The sequence below is a fragment of the Drosophila arizonae genome, chromosome 4, assembly GCF_054131065.1.
Source record: "Drosophila arizonae isolate 15081-1271.41 chromosome 4, UAZ_ARI_1.0, whole genome shotgun sequence".
Classification (NCBI taxonomy): domain Eukaryota; kingdom Metazoa; phylum Arthropoda; class Insecta; order Diptera; family Drosophilidae; genus Drosophila; species Drosophila arizonae.
The window spans coordinates 16,798,322-16,813,477 of NC_142924.1; the positions used below are offsets into that span (position 1 = coordinate 16,798,322).

The following is a 15,156-nucleotide window of genomic DNA, read 5'->3' on the forward strand; positions in this document are numbered from 1 at the left end:
AACCTTAAGCAGATAAGACCAATAAGTCATTCTAAGCTAAGCTGCCAAAGCCAAGACGAGCAGAGAGTGTTAAGTAGCAGCACTCACTTCCCCCTCTCTCTCTCCCTCTCACTGTCTTCTGCCACTCTCTCAGTCTCCCTCTCGCTCGCTCATTCTACGCAGGGGGCATGCACTAAAAAAGCTTGTCGTAAATCGTGTGACTCGTCAAAAAGTAAGAGAATAACGCGCTAGGTATATATAGCCGGCTGTCATTGCGAGCGAACTTTCAGTAAGCCGCTGGCAGCGATCAAGTGTGAAGGTGTAACAGATCCGCGCAACGAATTGTAATTATATTTCAATTAAGAGCCATATCGAAGATGTTCTCCAAACTGAGTACACGTGGTATTGCCAGCCGCCTGAGCTGCATGGCACAGAAATCACAGCCCAAGGAGACGAGCCCAACGAACACCAGCCGCTCCGAGGCGGTCTTTGCACGTGAACAAAAATATGGAGCACACAACTATCATCCGCTGCCCGTGGCTCTTAGCCGGGGCGAGGGCGTGCACGTGTGGGATGTGGAGGGCAAACGCTACTACGACTACCTCAGCGCCTATTCCGCAGTTAACCAAGGTCACTGTCATCCCAAGATTATCCAGGCACTCACGGAGCAGTCAAAAAAACTAGCACTGACGTCACGGTAAGTGAAACAACCAAAAATACAAAGAAGAAGAAGAGCATCAAACAACAATTGTATGCTGCTGTGGGACGTGCCCCCCTTTAAAGCTTATCGGAACACGTTGCTTCAAAGCTTTATGAGCTTTATTTTTAAACATTTCATTGAACTTGATTTTGTTTGTTCCGTTGTTGTTTTTGTTGATATTTCTGAATTATTATTGTTGCTGTGTGCCATTGATTACAGTTCGTAATCATTGTGAAGTGACTTTTTTTTTATTTTGTTCAGTGATAAAACGTTTTTATTATCACTGATTAGAGGGCAGCTTTATGTTGCTAACTTATTTTAATTGGGGCAAAGCTTACAATAGCTAGCAAAACACATTTTAACAATCTAATCAGAAGACTTCAAGCTAAATCTATAAATAAAACATAAATGATTAAATTAAGGAAAACATAAATTTTTTTGACTTTAAAAATAAATAAAAATTGGCAGGAATCGAAATTTTTGATAATTCACATAATATATATTTAATAGTTTTATCAGTATATATATATTGAAAAAAATAATTTTACATTTAATAGAAATAAATAATCATTGAACCATTTAACAGATATTAAACCAAAATGATTCTTATCACTTATATATTATATATACGTATGTATATAGCGTATATGCAATTAGCAATTGAAAGCACTTGAATTTTTTAGGAGCTGCAAATAAAAAACACTTAAGTCGCTTCAAATAAAACTATAAATAAATCACTTAATTGCTCTTAATGACCCAACTTGCTGAACCATTAATACCTGACAATCAAATTTTTCGATTGAAAACCAATTCTAACCGGAAATTGCTCAAGAAATATATTTAATTTATAATAATGATTTGTAGAGTGCAAATTGTCGGGCGTTAAACAATTTCAGATAAGCTCGATTGACGGTTAGGGGTTATCAATATAGCAAAATATCAGGATTCGATTAACACATCAGACTTGATTTTTGTGTTTAAGGTCATGTGACTGAATCTTGGATTTATAAATATAAGTTTTAAAATATGTTTGAGGTTTTTTGAAGACTTTTTTCTCATTTTCTTTTAATATATATGACACTGTGTACTTTTTTATTCTATATGAAAATAAATACTCAAAATATGATCTACCTGTGTACATGAGGAATGACCAGGTGTGAGAACTGCAACGCCAGCATTTTTTGCCTTAATATATTTAATATAAAATGATATAATATTCAGCTCTTATTATTCCTCAATTTTTTGCTCATTTTAATTTTTTTTTTTTATTATTTTTTTTTTAATTTTGTTTATTTATGTTTTTAATTTTATTTATATATTTTTTTTTCTGAGATAATTATTTAATTTATTTTTTTCTGTCTTATTTTTTTATGCCGATTTTTTTTACCATATACTATATTGATTCATTTATATACTTGTTTCCTCATTTTGATTTTTGTTTTCTCATTTCAATTTTTTTTTATTTTATTTTTTTATATTTTTTTTTGTTTTTTTTTTTTTTTTTGAGATAATTATTTAATTCATTCTTTTCTAATTTTTTTTTTACATATACTGTATTGATTCATTTACATACTTGTTTCCATTCATCTAATCTTTAATCTTCTTAACATCTTCTTCTTTCAGCGCATTCTACTCCGATGTTCTGGGCGAATATGAGGAATATATTACAAAATTATTTGGCTATGACAAAGTGCTGCCCATGAACACAGGCGTGGAGGGCTGTGAAACGGCCTGCAAGTTGGCTCGCAAGTGGGGCTATGTGAAGAAGCAGATACCCGAGAACAAGGCCAAGATCATTTTCGCCCGCAACAATTTCTGGGGCCGCACATTGGCGGCCATCTCAGCATCGAGTGATCCGAGCAGCTATGGAGGCTTCGGTCCATATATGCCCGGCTTTGAGCTGATCGATTACAACAATTTGGAGCAACTGGAGAAGGCGCTGCAGGATCCCACGGTGTGTGCCTTTATGGTGGAGCCCATCCAGGGCGAGGCGGGCGTCGTGGTGCCGGACGAGGGCTACCTGCGCAAGGTGCGCGAGCTGTGCACCAAGCACAATGTGCTCTGGATCGGCGATGAAGTGCAGACTGGACTGGCGCGCACCGGGCGCATGCTGGCCGTGGACTATGAGGAAGTGCGTCCCGATATACTGATTCTGGGCAAGGCGCTCTCTGGCGGCGTTTATCCCGTCTCGGCAGCGCTCTGCAATGATGAAGTGATGCTGTGCATCAAGCCGGGTGAGCATGGCTCCACCTATGGCGGCAATCCGCTTGGCTGCCGTGTGGCCATCGCCGCTTTGGAGGTGCTGCAGGAGGAGCGTCTGGCTGAGAATGCCTTCAAGATGGGCCAACTCCTGCGCGGAGAGCTTTCCAAACTGCCGAAGGAGGTGGTCTCGGTGGTCCGGGGCAAGGGTCTGCTCAATGCCATTGTCATTAATTCCAGTAAGTCGAATCTTCCTTGTCCCATATTTCATTAAACTAACTCTCCATCTTTGATCTCCCGTAGAATACGATGCCTGGGATGTTTGCCTGAAGCTCAGGGACAACGGCTTGCTGGCCAAGCCCACCCACGGCGACATCATCCGCTTCGCCCCGCCTCTGGTCATCAATGAGGCCCAAATGCTGGAGAGCATTGATATTATCAAGAAGACCATTCTTAATATGTAAAGCCTAAATATTAATTATAACTATAGCATTTAAAATATGTTTAGCTATGTACGAGTATTTAAGAATAAGTCTGAGAAATATATATTATATTATATATTATATATGTTTTTTACAAAAATTTGAAATAATATAATTATAATGTAAATGCAAAATTTTGATAATAAAAGAATCTTTAACTTCCTAAGTGAAGTCAAAATGGAATTCCATCAGAGAGAGGGAGAGAGGAATACGAAGAGGATTAAGAAAAGAATGAGATGAAATGTTAATGAAACGAAGAATGTGACGCAAAAGGTGTATGAGAAGGATGAGTAGGAGAATGCGTTGGAAAAGCAAAAGATAGAGAGTTGGAGGAGTTGAATCAACATGAAAAGTAGGAGCAGAAGGTATTAAAGAAGCCCAAACAGTTGAGGAGTTAAGAAATTGGAGAAGAGTAGGAAATTTAGGTTTTCAATATAAAATAATAGTATGAAGAAAATTAGAAATTAATTTAAATCGAAATAAAAAAGTAAGAAAATGAGACCTTGAGCAGATTAGTGTCTATTAACAGTCCTGTATTTATTATCGACGTCTAGCCCTTTTCTCATAATATAAAGAATAATGAAATTTATATCTTCTAGTCGACTAATTTGTAACTGTATTATATTTAAATTCTTTTATAACAAGTTAAATACCTAAAGCGAAAGAAGAACTTAAAAAATGTGCCAAAACATTTTGATTTCATAATGCCAATAACAAGCCAACCCCACTTCACTCCATCCCTTTCACTCTCTCTGTCATTCTCTGTGTCATTCTGTGTTCACTTTCCTTTAGCTGGTGAGTGTGTCAACATTAAGATTGGCATTCCAGATTTTTTAATTAAAATATAAAAAGACCACAGTGGATGGGAACGTGCCGCGGTCGTTAGGCAATAAACTTGGACATCGCGCATCCTGCACGGGACAATTACAAGGCGGAAAATGTCGCAACATTTTCGTCTTATCTTCAGGACTTTGGCACTTTAAAAGAATAAGGCAGAAAAGCATAAAAAACGAATTAACACTGGAATGGGCCAGGGGCAGGGACAGGCGCAGGGTTGCTCAGCTGGCCAAGGACTGCGAAAATGTTTGCCGCTTATCGCACGGGTGGCAACGGCTGCTCCATAGGATGCGCCAGCTTCAGACAAAACCTATAAAAAAAAATCTAGAGAAATCTTGATTTTTAATTTTAACGCTTTATTTAATTATGTGAAGCGCCTGCTGAGACTGAGGCAAACAACAACAACGACAACAACAACAACAGCAGCAGGAGACACAGACATCTTCAAGTTTGAAGTTGCAAAGTTTGCTGCTAATAAAATGCTTAACTTGTGTCCTGTCTGGCAATAAAACCCACAAAAAAATGGGCTAAAAATTGCATTTTTTTCCGCCACTTGCTCCACTTTCTCTCGCTTCTATTTTTTGTTGTATTCTTTCCTATTTTTAATAAAGACATCAGCAGATGGACGACGATAAAATGCCAAAGATTATGGACAAAAGGCAAAAGGACACGAGTACCCAGTGCCAGGACAAAAGGCAGCCAAGCGGCGTGTGGTTTTTGACACCACCTACCCAACACACACACACACACACACACGCACAGCAGACAGTGTCCTTTTTTTTTTTGTGTGTGTGCCCGATAAGCCTCGGTCTGCATCTTTTCTATTCACATTCAAAGCAGCCTGAAAGACGTTGCATTAACCCAGAGTTGAACTCTGAGGCAGCTTTGATTTAGTTGACCCTTAGCCCCAACCCCGGGGTCCAAGTTTGCTTATCGCATTGTTTTTTATGACCCATTCGCACTTCGGGCTGCTGCTTAAGAAGTATTTTTATTTTTTTATATGTATTTTTGTTAAATGGCCAAAGTTTTAATTAGCCAAGCAGCTCCTGTTAAACAGTTTCTGCTGCTGTCCTGCTGCTCTCCTCGTCCTTCCCCACCTGACTTTCCTTGGCTCACTGCGCTTGTTATTTGGCATATCGCTTTCAATTGCTTTTCAATTGCTGTCAGCAAATTGCAGCAACAATAATAAAAATCAAATACAACGCGATAAAAATCACAAATCGAAACGCTTGGCGCCGCCGCCCCCTCCCAACCAAAAGGCAGTTTCTGGCACCTTGTTGACAGCTCGAACAAATGGGGCGGCAAGTACAAAAAATGGGGGAAGACTTTTTGGTGCTGCATGTACTAGATGTACTAGAAAATACTCTATGATTAAATTTGAATTTAAAATATTGCAACTGCTTATAAAAATATATATATTTATAAGGAAATGTTTTAGCTGAGATAAAATATATAATTTGAAATATATTATTATTAACAAAATATATTTTTATATTTTTTTTAATTTCAAATATAATATATATATATAATATATAATATTATATATATATATATATATATATATATATATATATATATATATATATATATATAAATATTAAATTTTTAGTTACTTTATAGGAATATATTTATAAAATTTTTTTTTTTTTCAAAATTGATATGTAAATTTCTTTAATAAAAGAAGGGATATTGGCATACACAGTTTGGACCTTAAAATAAAAAGCCAATATTTTCATCTGCAATCCATAACACAAATGCAAAAATTTTACAAAAAATAAAAAAATAATATTAATTTTAAAAACATAACATAAACATAGTAATATGAAATGTATGGAAAAATACATAAATACACTATAGACAAGTTCTTTCTATAATATTTTGTTTATTTATTTCATTTTACTTTGGTAGAGCTCATGCGACTTTCTCAGCTCTCAACGAACCACTCTGCTGTAGCTATATTCTCCTATTTCTCATTTTCCACTCTCAAATATTATATACATATAATATTATATACATATACATCATCGTATCTTCCACTCGCTAAAACTCTAAATAACTTTAACTACCATGTTTACAGGGTATCCCAAATTGTTGCCTACTTATGAGAGTCGCGCTGGCTGTCACCTGTTGTGCCTGGGCTGCTTCGCCTTGCCTGGCCTGGCATGGCCTGGCTTTATGCTGTGCCCGTTGTAAATCTTTAAAATCAATATGCAAGTGACAAGCAGCTGAGCCTTGAGCCTTGAAGAATAAACACCCCGTAGAGGATGGGTGTGGGCGGGGGCGTACAATTTGTCAGGTGATATGGAGGTGGGCGCACTGCCAAGGGTCGCATTAAGTAGGCATGGTTAGCTGCGAGCCAAGTTGATGGTTTGTCGCGCAAGCTTTTTGGCTCGAAGCCACAGACTCAGACTGGCAAATTGAAATGGTTTAGATTACGTGGAAATTGTCACGGAAAATTCTGTGTAAGCGGAACAATCATCGTTGGAATTAAGAGAGAACTTAAAGCTGATGGTAAGAAAAGTTGATGGAGCTAAAATCATACTAACGCAAACAAATTTATAATTATAATTCTTAATGTTTTATATATATAAAAAAGAAGTGAATTAAAAAACTATTTTATAAATAAAATAAAAAGTATGAAAATAAAAATATAATAAATAAAATATATATTTAAAAAATATATAAACAAATTACAAAAATAATATACATAAAATAATTTTAAAAAAAGTAATACATAAAAATAAATGCAAATTTAATAAAATATAAACAATACAAAAAAATTAATAAAATCAACTAAAAAATAAATACTTAAAAATATTAAATAAATAAAAATATTATATAGGCTATATTAAATGTTTCTTAAATACAAATATTATCTATTCTGTTCCCATAAAAATGTATATTTTATTTTATGTTTCTCATCAACCTAAAAAATCAGAATATTAATAGCAAATTGTGCAAATTTGTTATTGTTATTGTTTTTTGGCTAAATGCTCGTAAATTTATTAGAGCTTAACTAAGAGCTAAAAAAGAAAAAGAATCAACGTTTCATAATAAGCCCAAGGCTCACATGTGTGAACAGCCAATTTTCTTTGATTAAAGGGATTTGCAGAAGAACAAAAAAAAAAAAAAAAAAAGAAAATAAAGAGAAAGGGAAGCGAAAAAAAAGATAATAAAATGTGGTTGGGTGGTGCAAGTCAAATGATAAAATAAAGAGCAATGCAAAAGTAGCTTATTACAAGCAGCCGCAAAATGAGGGTGAAAAGTAGACAAAAGCCAACAACAAGGACAAGAACAAGGACTTTTCCTGCTGCTGTTTTTTTCGCCTTCTTTTTTTCTATGGGGTAAAAACATTTTGTGAGTTGTAATATTTTTATGCTTATGACTTGATGGCGCGGGCCCCTTTTAATAATCTTGAAGCTGGCCATAAACGTATTTTTTTTTTTTTTTTTTTTTTTGGTTGCTGTGATAATTACATTAAGATTAAGTTTAGTTATTTGAATGGTTTTACTTTCTTTTGCGCTTTGTGGCTAACCAGACGATTATTTGCTTTACTTGTTTGCTGGCTACAAAATTCAATTGCCCGAATGGCTAGGCGAACAATTAAACCAAAGCAGAGCAGAGCAGAGGCAAGGGGAATGGGAATGACTCTTCAGTTGGTGAACTGTGGCGCATATTAAACAGTTTTCATACTCATTCACGAAGGTAGAATGAGTCTATTGGTTTTGGTTAATGAGGCACGTAAGAGGCATACGAGATTTAGAAGATTTAGAAACATCAAATTTAAAGACTATTGATATGCGCAAAAATAAAATACACATAGCAATTGAGGGCGTGGCAAAACGTAAAATTGATTTGACAGCTTTTGGGACCATGCCTGAGTATTCTGTAGTCGGTAACGCCCGATTGTCAATTGTTTTTGCATACGGAGAGCGAATCGGAGCACGTAATGGTTGACTTCTCCTTTTTTGCGAGCACATTTTTAAATGGCAGCAGCGAGTGAGGCACGTGCATTAAACAGCCCAAAGGCTCAAACAACAACAGCAGCAACATGTGTGGAGTAATTTACAAAACTCGTCGTTGGGAGTTCAGTTCGACGTGTTTGTCTGCCCGGGAGCCGCGCAATTAGGCAATTGACCGTATATCTCTCTATCTCTCTCGCCCTCACTCTCTTTCTCTCTCTATGTAATTGACAAAAAATGACATGCAATTGTGGCAGAGCCGTGTTGGCCATGCGGCAAAAATAAACCAAAAATTGATTTTCATGTAATGAGTTCAAAAGGGCTGCGTACAACTGTGTCCTGGAGTGTCCTTTCTTTTTTTTTTTTTTTTGCCTGCAGCATGCTGACTGCATATTAAAATGTGCGTGATGCCATGTGACGAGCGTTGAAGTTGCATTTTTTTTATTGTATTTTATATTATTATTATTTTTATTGTTGCCGACTATAAGGGCTGTCAATTTTTATGAAGTTAAACTTTTTTCTGTTGTGTTGTGTTGTGCTGCATGTGGGGACTAGCCGATTGCGTAAAAAGGTGTCGCATGTAATGAAGCGCATAATTTTAATTGGCTTTTGCTTGAATTTAATGGGCTGCAGTCGAATTGTGTAAAATTCAAGCTAATAAAAATCAAAAATATATTAAACTGGGAATTGTAAATTTAAAGCTCGCGACATATTCAAAATATTTGTCAATTTTTTATGGTCTATCACCGAATTGATTTAATATTATGATTAACAGCCAAGGCGCGTTATCCAAAAATTGTTTTACTCCCAATAAATAAATATAATAAAATAAATATATAATAATTGATATGCAATAAAAATTAATTGATAATTAGAAAATCCACAACATAATCATATTGCGAAATCCATTGAAATATCAATACAGCAGTACTTCGAGACTCAAAACCCCTAAAGCTGTTATATGCTATTTGAAAATTCAAACTGGTTAAGCAACGAGCTTGTATTCAAAATAATTTATCGAAATAATCGATGAACAACAGCTGTTTTCTGTTATTGAACGCTGTTAATAACATTACAGCAAATGTTAAACTCGTTTTTTGTAAGGTGCCCACAGTTGTGTATGTGTTTCGTGTCGAAGAAGAAGAACGAGAGCAACAAGAAAGAAACAAATTATATTTTCGTCGCGTTGTGCAAACGCTTGGTTCCAGTCTCTGTGTGTGCAAATCATTAAGCAATAAAATGTCGAAACGACTTGCAACCAGCACTGACGACGGCGCCAGCAATAATACAGAACAGAGCGCAACCAATGCCAACCAAGGCATCATAAATCTGGACGACAGCGACGACGACGATGACGATATGCAATTTGTGGGCATTGTGCATCCTGCAATGCCAACCAACGATCTCTGTGTCTCACCATCCACCTCGGCAGCAGCAGCTGCAGCTGCTGCTGTTTCAGCTACCGCAACTGCTGCTGTCGCTGCACCATCAACGCCTGCAGCAGCCGAAGCTCTCAAAACTGCCAACATAGAAACAGGTACAAAAAGAAAAAATACCAAAAAAAAAAAAAAAAAATACGAATACAAACAAAAACAATAACATTACATGTTGGTGCATGTCTGTTCGTGTCGCAATAAATACTCTTTGCTTTCAGACGCTGCTGTTGCCGTTGCGTCGAATGCGACGCCTGGCGCTGACGCATCCAACCCCACCGCCACCCTGGAGTGCCCCATATGCCTACAAACGTGCATTCATCCCGCCCGCCTGCCCTGCGGTCACATCTTCTGCTTCTTGTGCGTTAAGGTAGGTGTCGCGCCCAAAACAACTTCCCCTTCCCGATTCTCCCTCCTCTGCTGCTTAGCCGGAAGCATTTACTCATTCATGTCGCGTTCCGTTTTGATATTTTGATATTTTTGGTCAACACGCCCGAAACGCGTGCGCCCAACGCTTCGCACGCACACACGCACGAGGGAAGTTCAAGGCTGCGCCGCTGCCATTAACCCTTATGTGTGCCCGCTGCTTGCCAGCGCTTGCGCTAGCTTGGATAATTCAAATTCAATTCAATTACCTTCCGCATAGCAATATCGAATTAATTTCAAGTCTGCCCTTAGCCCAACATGTCAGCATTTAATGTTTGTAAAATAATATGTAAAATAACAAATTGATTATATTTAATTCAAGGTAAATAACATGGATGAAATTCATGTGAAATAGCCTATGTAAATGTGATATGTTTATATGTATGTGTATGTAGGTTAGAATCTATAAGTATAATCTTTTTTCTAGGCTATCTATCTATTTTTTATATACTAGACAATTTTTAATTTTTTCTGCCAATTTCCATTATTCATATAATTAAGTAAAACTCTTGATCAATCAAAACTTATTAAGCTTCCCTCTGCTTTCAGGGCGTTGCCTATAAGAATCGCCGCTGTGCCATGTGTCGTCGTGAGATTCCAGCCGAGTTTCTGGACCATCCGCAGCTGGTGAACGGCATCGATGACATCTGTGCCACGCGCGCCACCGAGGATGGCTATCAGTGGTACTACGAGGGACGGAATGGTAAGTGGCTTCCTCCATTTTTGGTGGCGGTGTCTTTTAGTCCACAACCACAACATCCATGTCCATGAGCATAAACCGAACACAAACCCTAGGCGGCTGGTGGGCGTATGATGTGCGCACCAACGGAGAGCTTGAGACGTCCTACCAATCCTTCCTCGCATACAAAGCCAAAAGAGCAAAAGAAGGCAAACCAGTGAATCGGCAGGAAAGTGTGAATTTAGAAGGCAACTGGAGAGAGATGTTTGCGACTATTGATTATGATGATTGCGAGGAAATCTCCTCGGACAGCAGTTCGGACGGCCGTCCCAAGGACCCAAGTCGCTGCCAGCAGCTCATCTGCGGCCAATTGTATATCATTGATCTGATCGATATGACGCAATCGTTGCGCTCGCAGCCGTCCAGAAAGCGAAATATAATACGACGCAAGAGATCGGAGCCGGCGCCAGGTGTCAAAGGCGTTGCCGGATTGAAACACAATGCTACTTAATACCTAATCCCCACATCCTCATAATCCTACTAATCCTATTAATCCGTTATCAAAGAACCCATACACAACATGTGATCCAGCCATGAGGCGCAAAAGCAATAGTGAAAACCCTTTAAACTACTTACTACTGTACAGGTTGGTGGCAATATGACGATCGCACCAGCCAGGACATTGAGGAGGCCTTCAAGAAGGGCGACAAGTCCTGCACCATACTCGTCGCCGGCTATGTCTACATAGTGGATCTGGAGCAGCTGGTGCAGCAGCGTCAGAATGAGCCGACGCGCTGTCGTCGCGTCAAACGCGATCTGGCCACCATACCCAAGAAGGGCGTGGCAGGACTACGCATCGAGGGCAATCAGGTGACCAGCGACACGGTGTTCAGTCGTCCGAGTAATCCGACACCAACGGCTGCAGCCTCCGGCGGCCCACCCACATTTATATCGACCATTGCCGCACGGGATGCGGCCATTCGCATTGCCAGCGACATCATTGGCTCCACACTGGCGGCGGCGGATGAGCTGACGCGCGGTCTGGCCGCCAGCAACATCAGCGACAGCGTCAGCGATCTAAGCGGTGAGCAAATCTACTCCAATCCACACACAGCCAACTCAGCAGGTGCAACAGGTGATGAGCAGCAGTCAGGTGCGGGTGTGGGTCTGGGTCTGGGCTTGGGTGTTGCTGCCACGCGTTCGCTTGCCTCTTCGCACTCAAATTCCATACAAGATCTCATGCGCAGCGCCACAGAGGATCTGCTGGACACCACGCAACAGGTGATCGAGACCAATCAACATACCATAGATCTCTTCGAGCAGGCCTTGAACGACTTCCAGGCGCTCACGCTGCGCAACTTTGCCGATTCCAGTGACGAGGAGGACGACGATGACGATGATGATGAAGATGTTAATGATATCGAAAATGGGGGTATTGAGAGCAATGGAAGCGATGCAGCTGAGGCGATCGAGGCGAGCGAACCACACGATGAACACAATGGGCCATTGAGTTTCTAATTTCCGATTCACAATTTCACAAAGAGAAGAAGAAAATGCTTAAAGCTCGAAACGCGAACGAGGTTCCTTTAGAAATGTCAACATTTCAGAATGTTAACTAGAGAAATGAGGCGCGTACCTGAGAATCTAAATCTATAAAACAAACAAAACCGAAAGTAATGAAACAGATGAGAGAGACAGCCTACAGGGTAACATACATACACTTAGTGCATATACAAATTCCTTATCAATCTGAACCTGAGCAACTATTAACTATGTATATACCATACTAAACAGCTAGATGTGATCTGGAAAGCAGTAATATCAAATGGTCCCTAGGAAGTATGAAGAAAAAAGCTCAAAGAGAACAGCTTCTCATTTAGAGATAAGCAGAAATACGTTTCTGTTAGTAAAACCTAAAATATTGAACCTTAGGCAGGTATTCCTTGATAGTCGCTAAAGGTACATCAAATTAAAATCTCATTGAGGAATTTCCCCTTCCTTCTGCTATTATATACTATATATATGCATAACTATACCAAAATATTGAAAATATCCCGAGCCAATTAAGCAACCACCAAGAATGCGTAGTGTGAGATGGACAATACATATAAATTCGATTGGGTTTTCGATGGGATGCAATTCGGCTTACATCTAATCCCCCGACATGAGACACCCTGTACTCGTATTATATCATAAGTCGCCGTTAAGTGCGTTAAAACAAACAATTTCTGTGAAAATTTTAATTATAATTATTATAAAATAAGTTATATATTAGAGAGAGCATTTCGTTGGGTTAGCAATTGAGTTTCTCGACAGGTCAATCAATGGAGAATTGTTATTTATTTCATTTAATCTTAACTTAAAATCATTAGCTCAATTGTGCCTAATCGAAATGCATTTAATTATATATATGTATGTATGTATACATATGTGTATATTGCCTATATTAATATATATGTATGTATATTTTGTGACTACTGTTTTATAGATTCGATTTGTACCCCGCCATCACATCTAACTGTGAAATGCCTATTCGTAGTTATACTTATGTCAACGTTATTCCTAAAGCTCTACTGAGTACATGCGCCAGAGCTCCCCCAACCCCTATTCCGGTAATATATACAACAAATATCCAAAAACAGAATCCAATTGCATGTTAACTCATTTACCACATTTGCTGAAAAGCTTTCTGATCATCAATTTCCATTTCTATTGAATATAAAATAAAGATAATTAAGCTAAGCTTCATTATGAATGCCAAAATGTTGATCTCTTTCTCTCTCCGTCTTTCATTTCTCTTCTGTCCTTTGTTCCTCTGGCTCTGTTAACTTTATACATTTAAGAAGCAAGACTATCCATTGAAATCTTCCTTAATGGTGACAGTTAGATCCTGTACTTATCGAAATCTTTCAATCATTTTTGGCTTCAACAGACTCAAAACAACAATCAATGTAAAATCAAACTGTGCCAAGCGCAAAGCTCTCTGTTAAGCCAATAAAAAATTTGCTAACAGCACACTGTTAATGTTATGTTATATTAACAGCATGTCACAACAGTTCACTTAAGTTGGAACATTCGCAATTTAAATTGATATTGTAAACTGGAATAAAAATGCATGATGCTCCATGCTCCGAGGCATATTTTTAGATATTTACGTAGAGTTATACCTAGACGACGTTGATAAAGCAGAACAATTTCGTGTGTAAGCCATGTTGATTTATTATATTTAAGACTACTTAATCTTTATTGTAATTAAGTTGCAAATAAACATTCTCAAAGCAAAAACAGGCGGAGGTGTTTGATTTTCTAAGAAACAACTAATATATGGAAAATAAATAGAATGAGTTATGGAAATTATAATTTATATTATGAAATAGTTTGCTATTGAAGAAGTCTAATTTCAAATAATATGGGAATGTCTACTTCGAGTCAAAATTTGATAATATGAAGTAAGTATATAAATATATTATTCATTTACTTTCAATAAGAAAATATTGTTGACTCTGCCACTTAATGTGCTCAGTTCTCTGCCTGATTCTCATAGAAACTACTATCTTAACTGAACAAATAGATAAAAGCATTGTAAATATATATCTTGACACAATATTTATCAAATACGCCATCAACAAATTTTGATCATCATCAACAGGCAACCCTCGCTTTGAGAAACTATTTGTTACCTTTGCCTACCTGTACTCGACTTCAAATGAAATCCTTGTTTTTTATGGGTTTCTTTGTTTTGGCATCGGACCCTGTCCGTCTGCAAATGCTTGGCTATTGAGTCATGCGCAATGGACCACAAGAAAACGCACGCATGCAGCATATTAATTTACTGGACCTCCTGAGAATCTTGTTGTTGTTGTAAGTGAACAAACAGGCTTAAAAAAGGGGACAACACAGGTCTAACAATGTGACGCGCGAGAGGAAAAGAGATGCAGCAAGGGAAGCAGCGATCGTAGCTGTCACATAAATATATTTGAAATCGGGTTTTGGAGAGTTCTCTGGGAGTCGAGTCTGCCCGAATGAGTCATCGTTGTTTACATAGAAATTATGCTACCTGCTGCACTTGTTTTCTTTTTTTTAGGGTTTCTACCTGTTCTGCAAATGTCAATTGATAGCTAAACGTCAGCGCTTGTATAGCAACTTGTTGCCGCCTCTTATCAGCCAGTCATACGAGTCGTATAAAAATGCAGCTGATTCTAATCTGACATTGTGCAGGGGAAGTGCCATTAAAAACGTGATATTTAATTATAGCATAGATGACTACATGTACATTATTAAAATCGGAACAAGATTAGCTAATTTTATGAAAAAATAAATAATCATTTAATGTTTATCTTATAATTTAATCATCATAAATAAATAATATACAGATAAACATTTCTGCGATAATGTATGTATGTACACCTTATACATTAAAAATGTTCATTTGCTTCAAGGATTAATAAAGCTAACGACT

At 37.8% G+C, this 15,156-nt stretch overlaps 2 protein-coding genes across 3 annotated transcripts; both read left to right on the forward strand.

The window, feature by feature from the left end:
- The first annotated feature begins 105 nt into the window (after window positions 1-105).
- On the forward strand, window positions 106-3,526 carry Oat (Ornithine aminotransferase precursor). Its single transcript, XM_089467118.1, has 3 exons — window positions 106-676; window positions 2,303-3,117; window positions 3,182-3,526. The coding sequence occupies exons 1-3, from the start codon at window positions 357-359 to the stop codon at window positions 3,340-3,342; spliced, it is 1,296 nt and encodes a 431-aa protein (XP_089323244.1). The 5' UTR covers window positions 106-356; the 3' UTR covers window positions 3,343-3,526.
- Window positions 3,527-9,256: 5,730 nt separating this feature from the next.
- Rnf146 (Ring finger protein 146) lies at window positions 9,257-13,982 on the forward strand. 2 transcript variants are annotated; one of them, XM_089468085.1, is made up of 5 exons: window positions 9,257-9,696; window positions 9,814-9,962; window positions 10,568-10,721; window positions 11,344-11,781; window positions 13,186-13,982. In XM_089468085.1, exons 1-5 carry the CDS (start codon window positions 9,399-9,401, stop codon window positions 13,272-13,274), a joined length of 1,128 nt encoding a protein of 375 aa, XP_089324211.1. In that variant the 5' UTR covers window positions 9,257-9,398; the 3' UTR covers window positions 13,275-13,982. The 2 variants fall into 2 exon arrangements, with proteins under 2 accessions (XP_089324211.1, XP_089324210.1); XM_089468084.1 differs by having other exon boundaries at window positions 9,258-9,696; window positions 11,344-13,982.
- The last annotated feature ends 1,174 nt before the right edge of the window (window positions 13,983-15,156 follow it).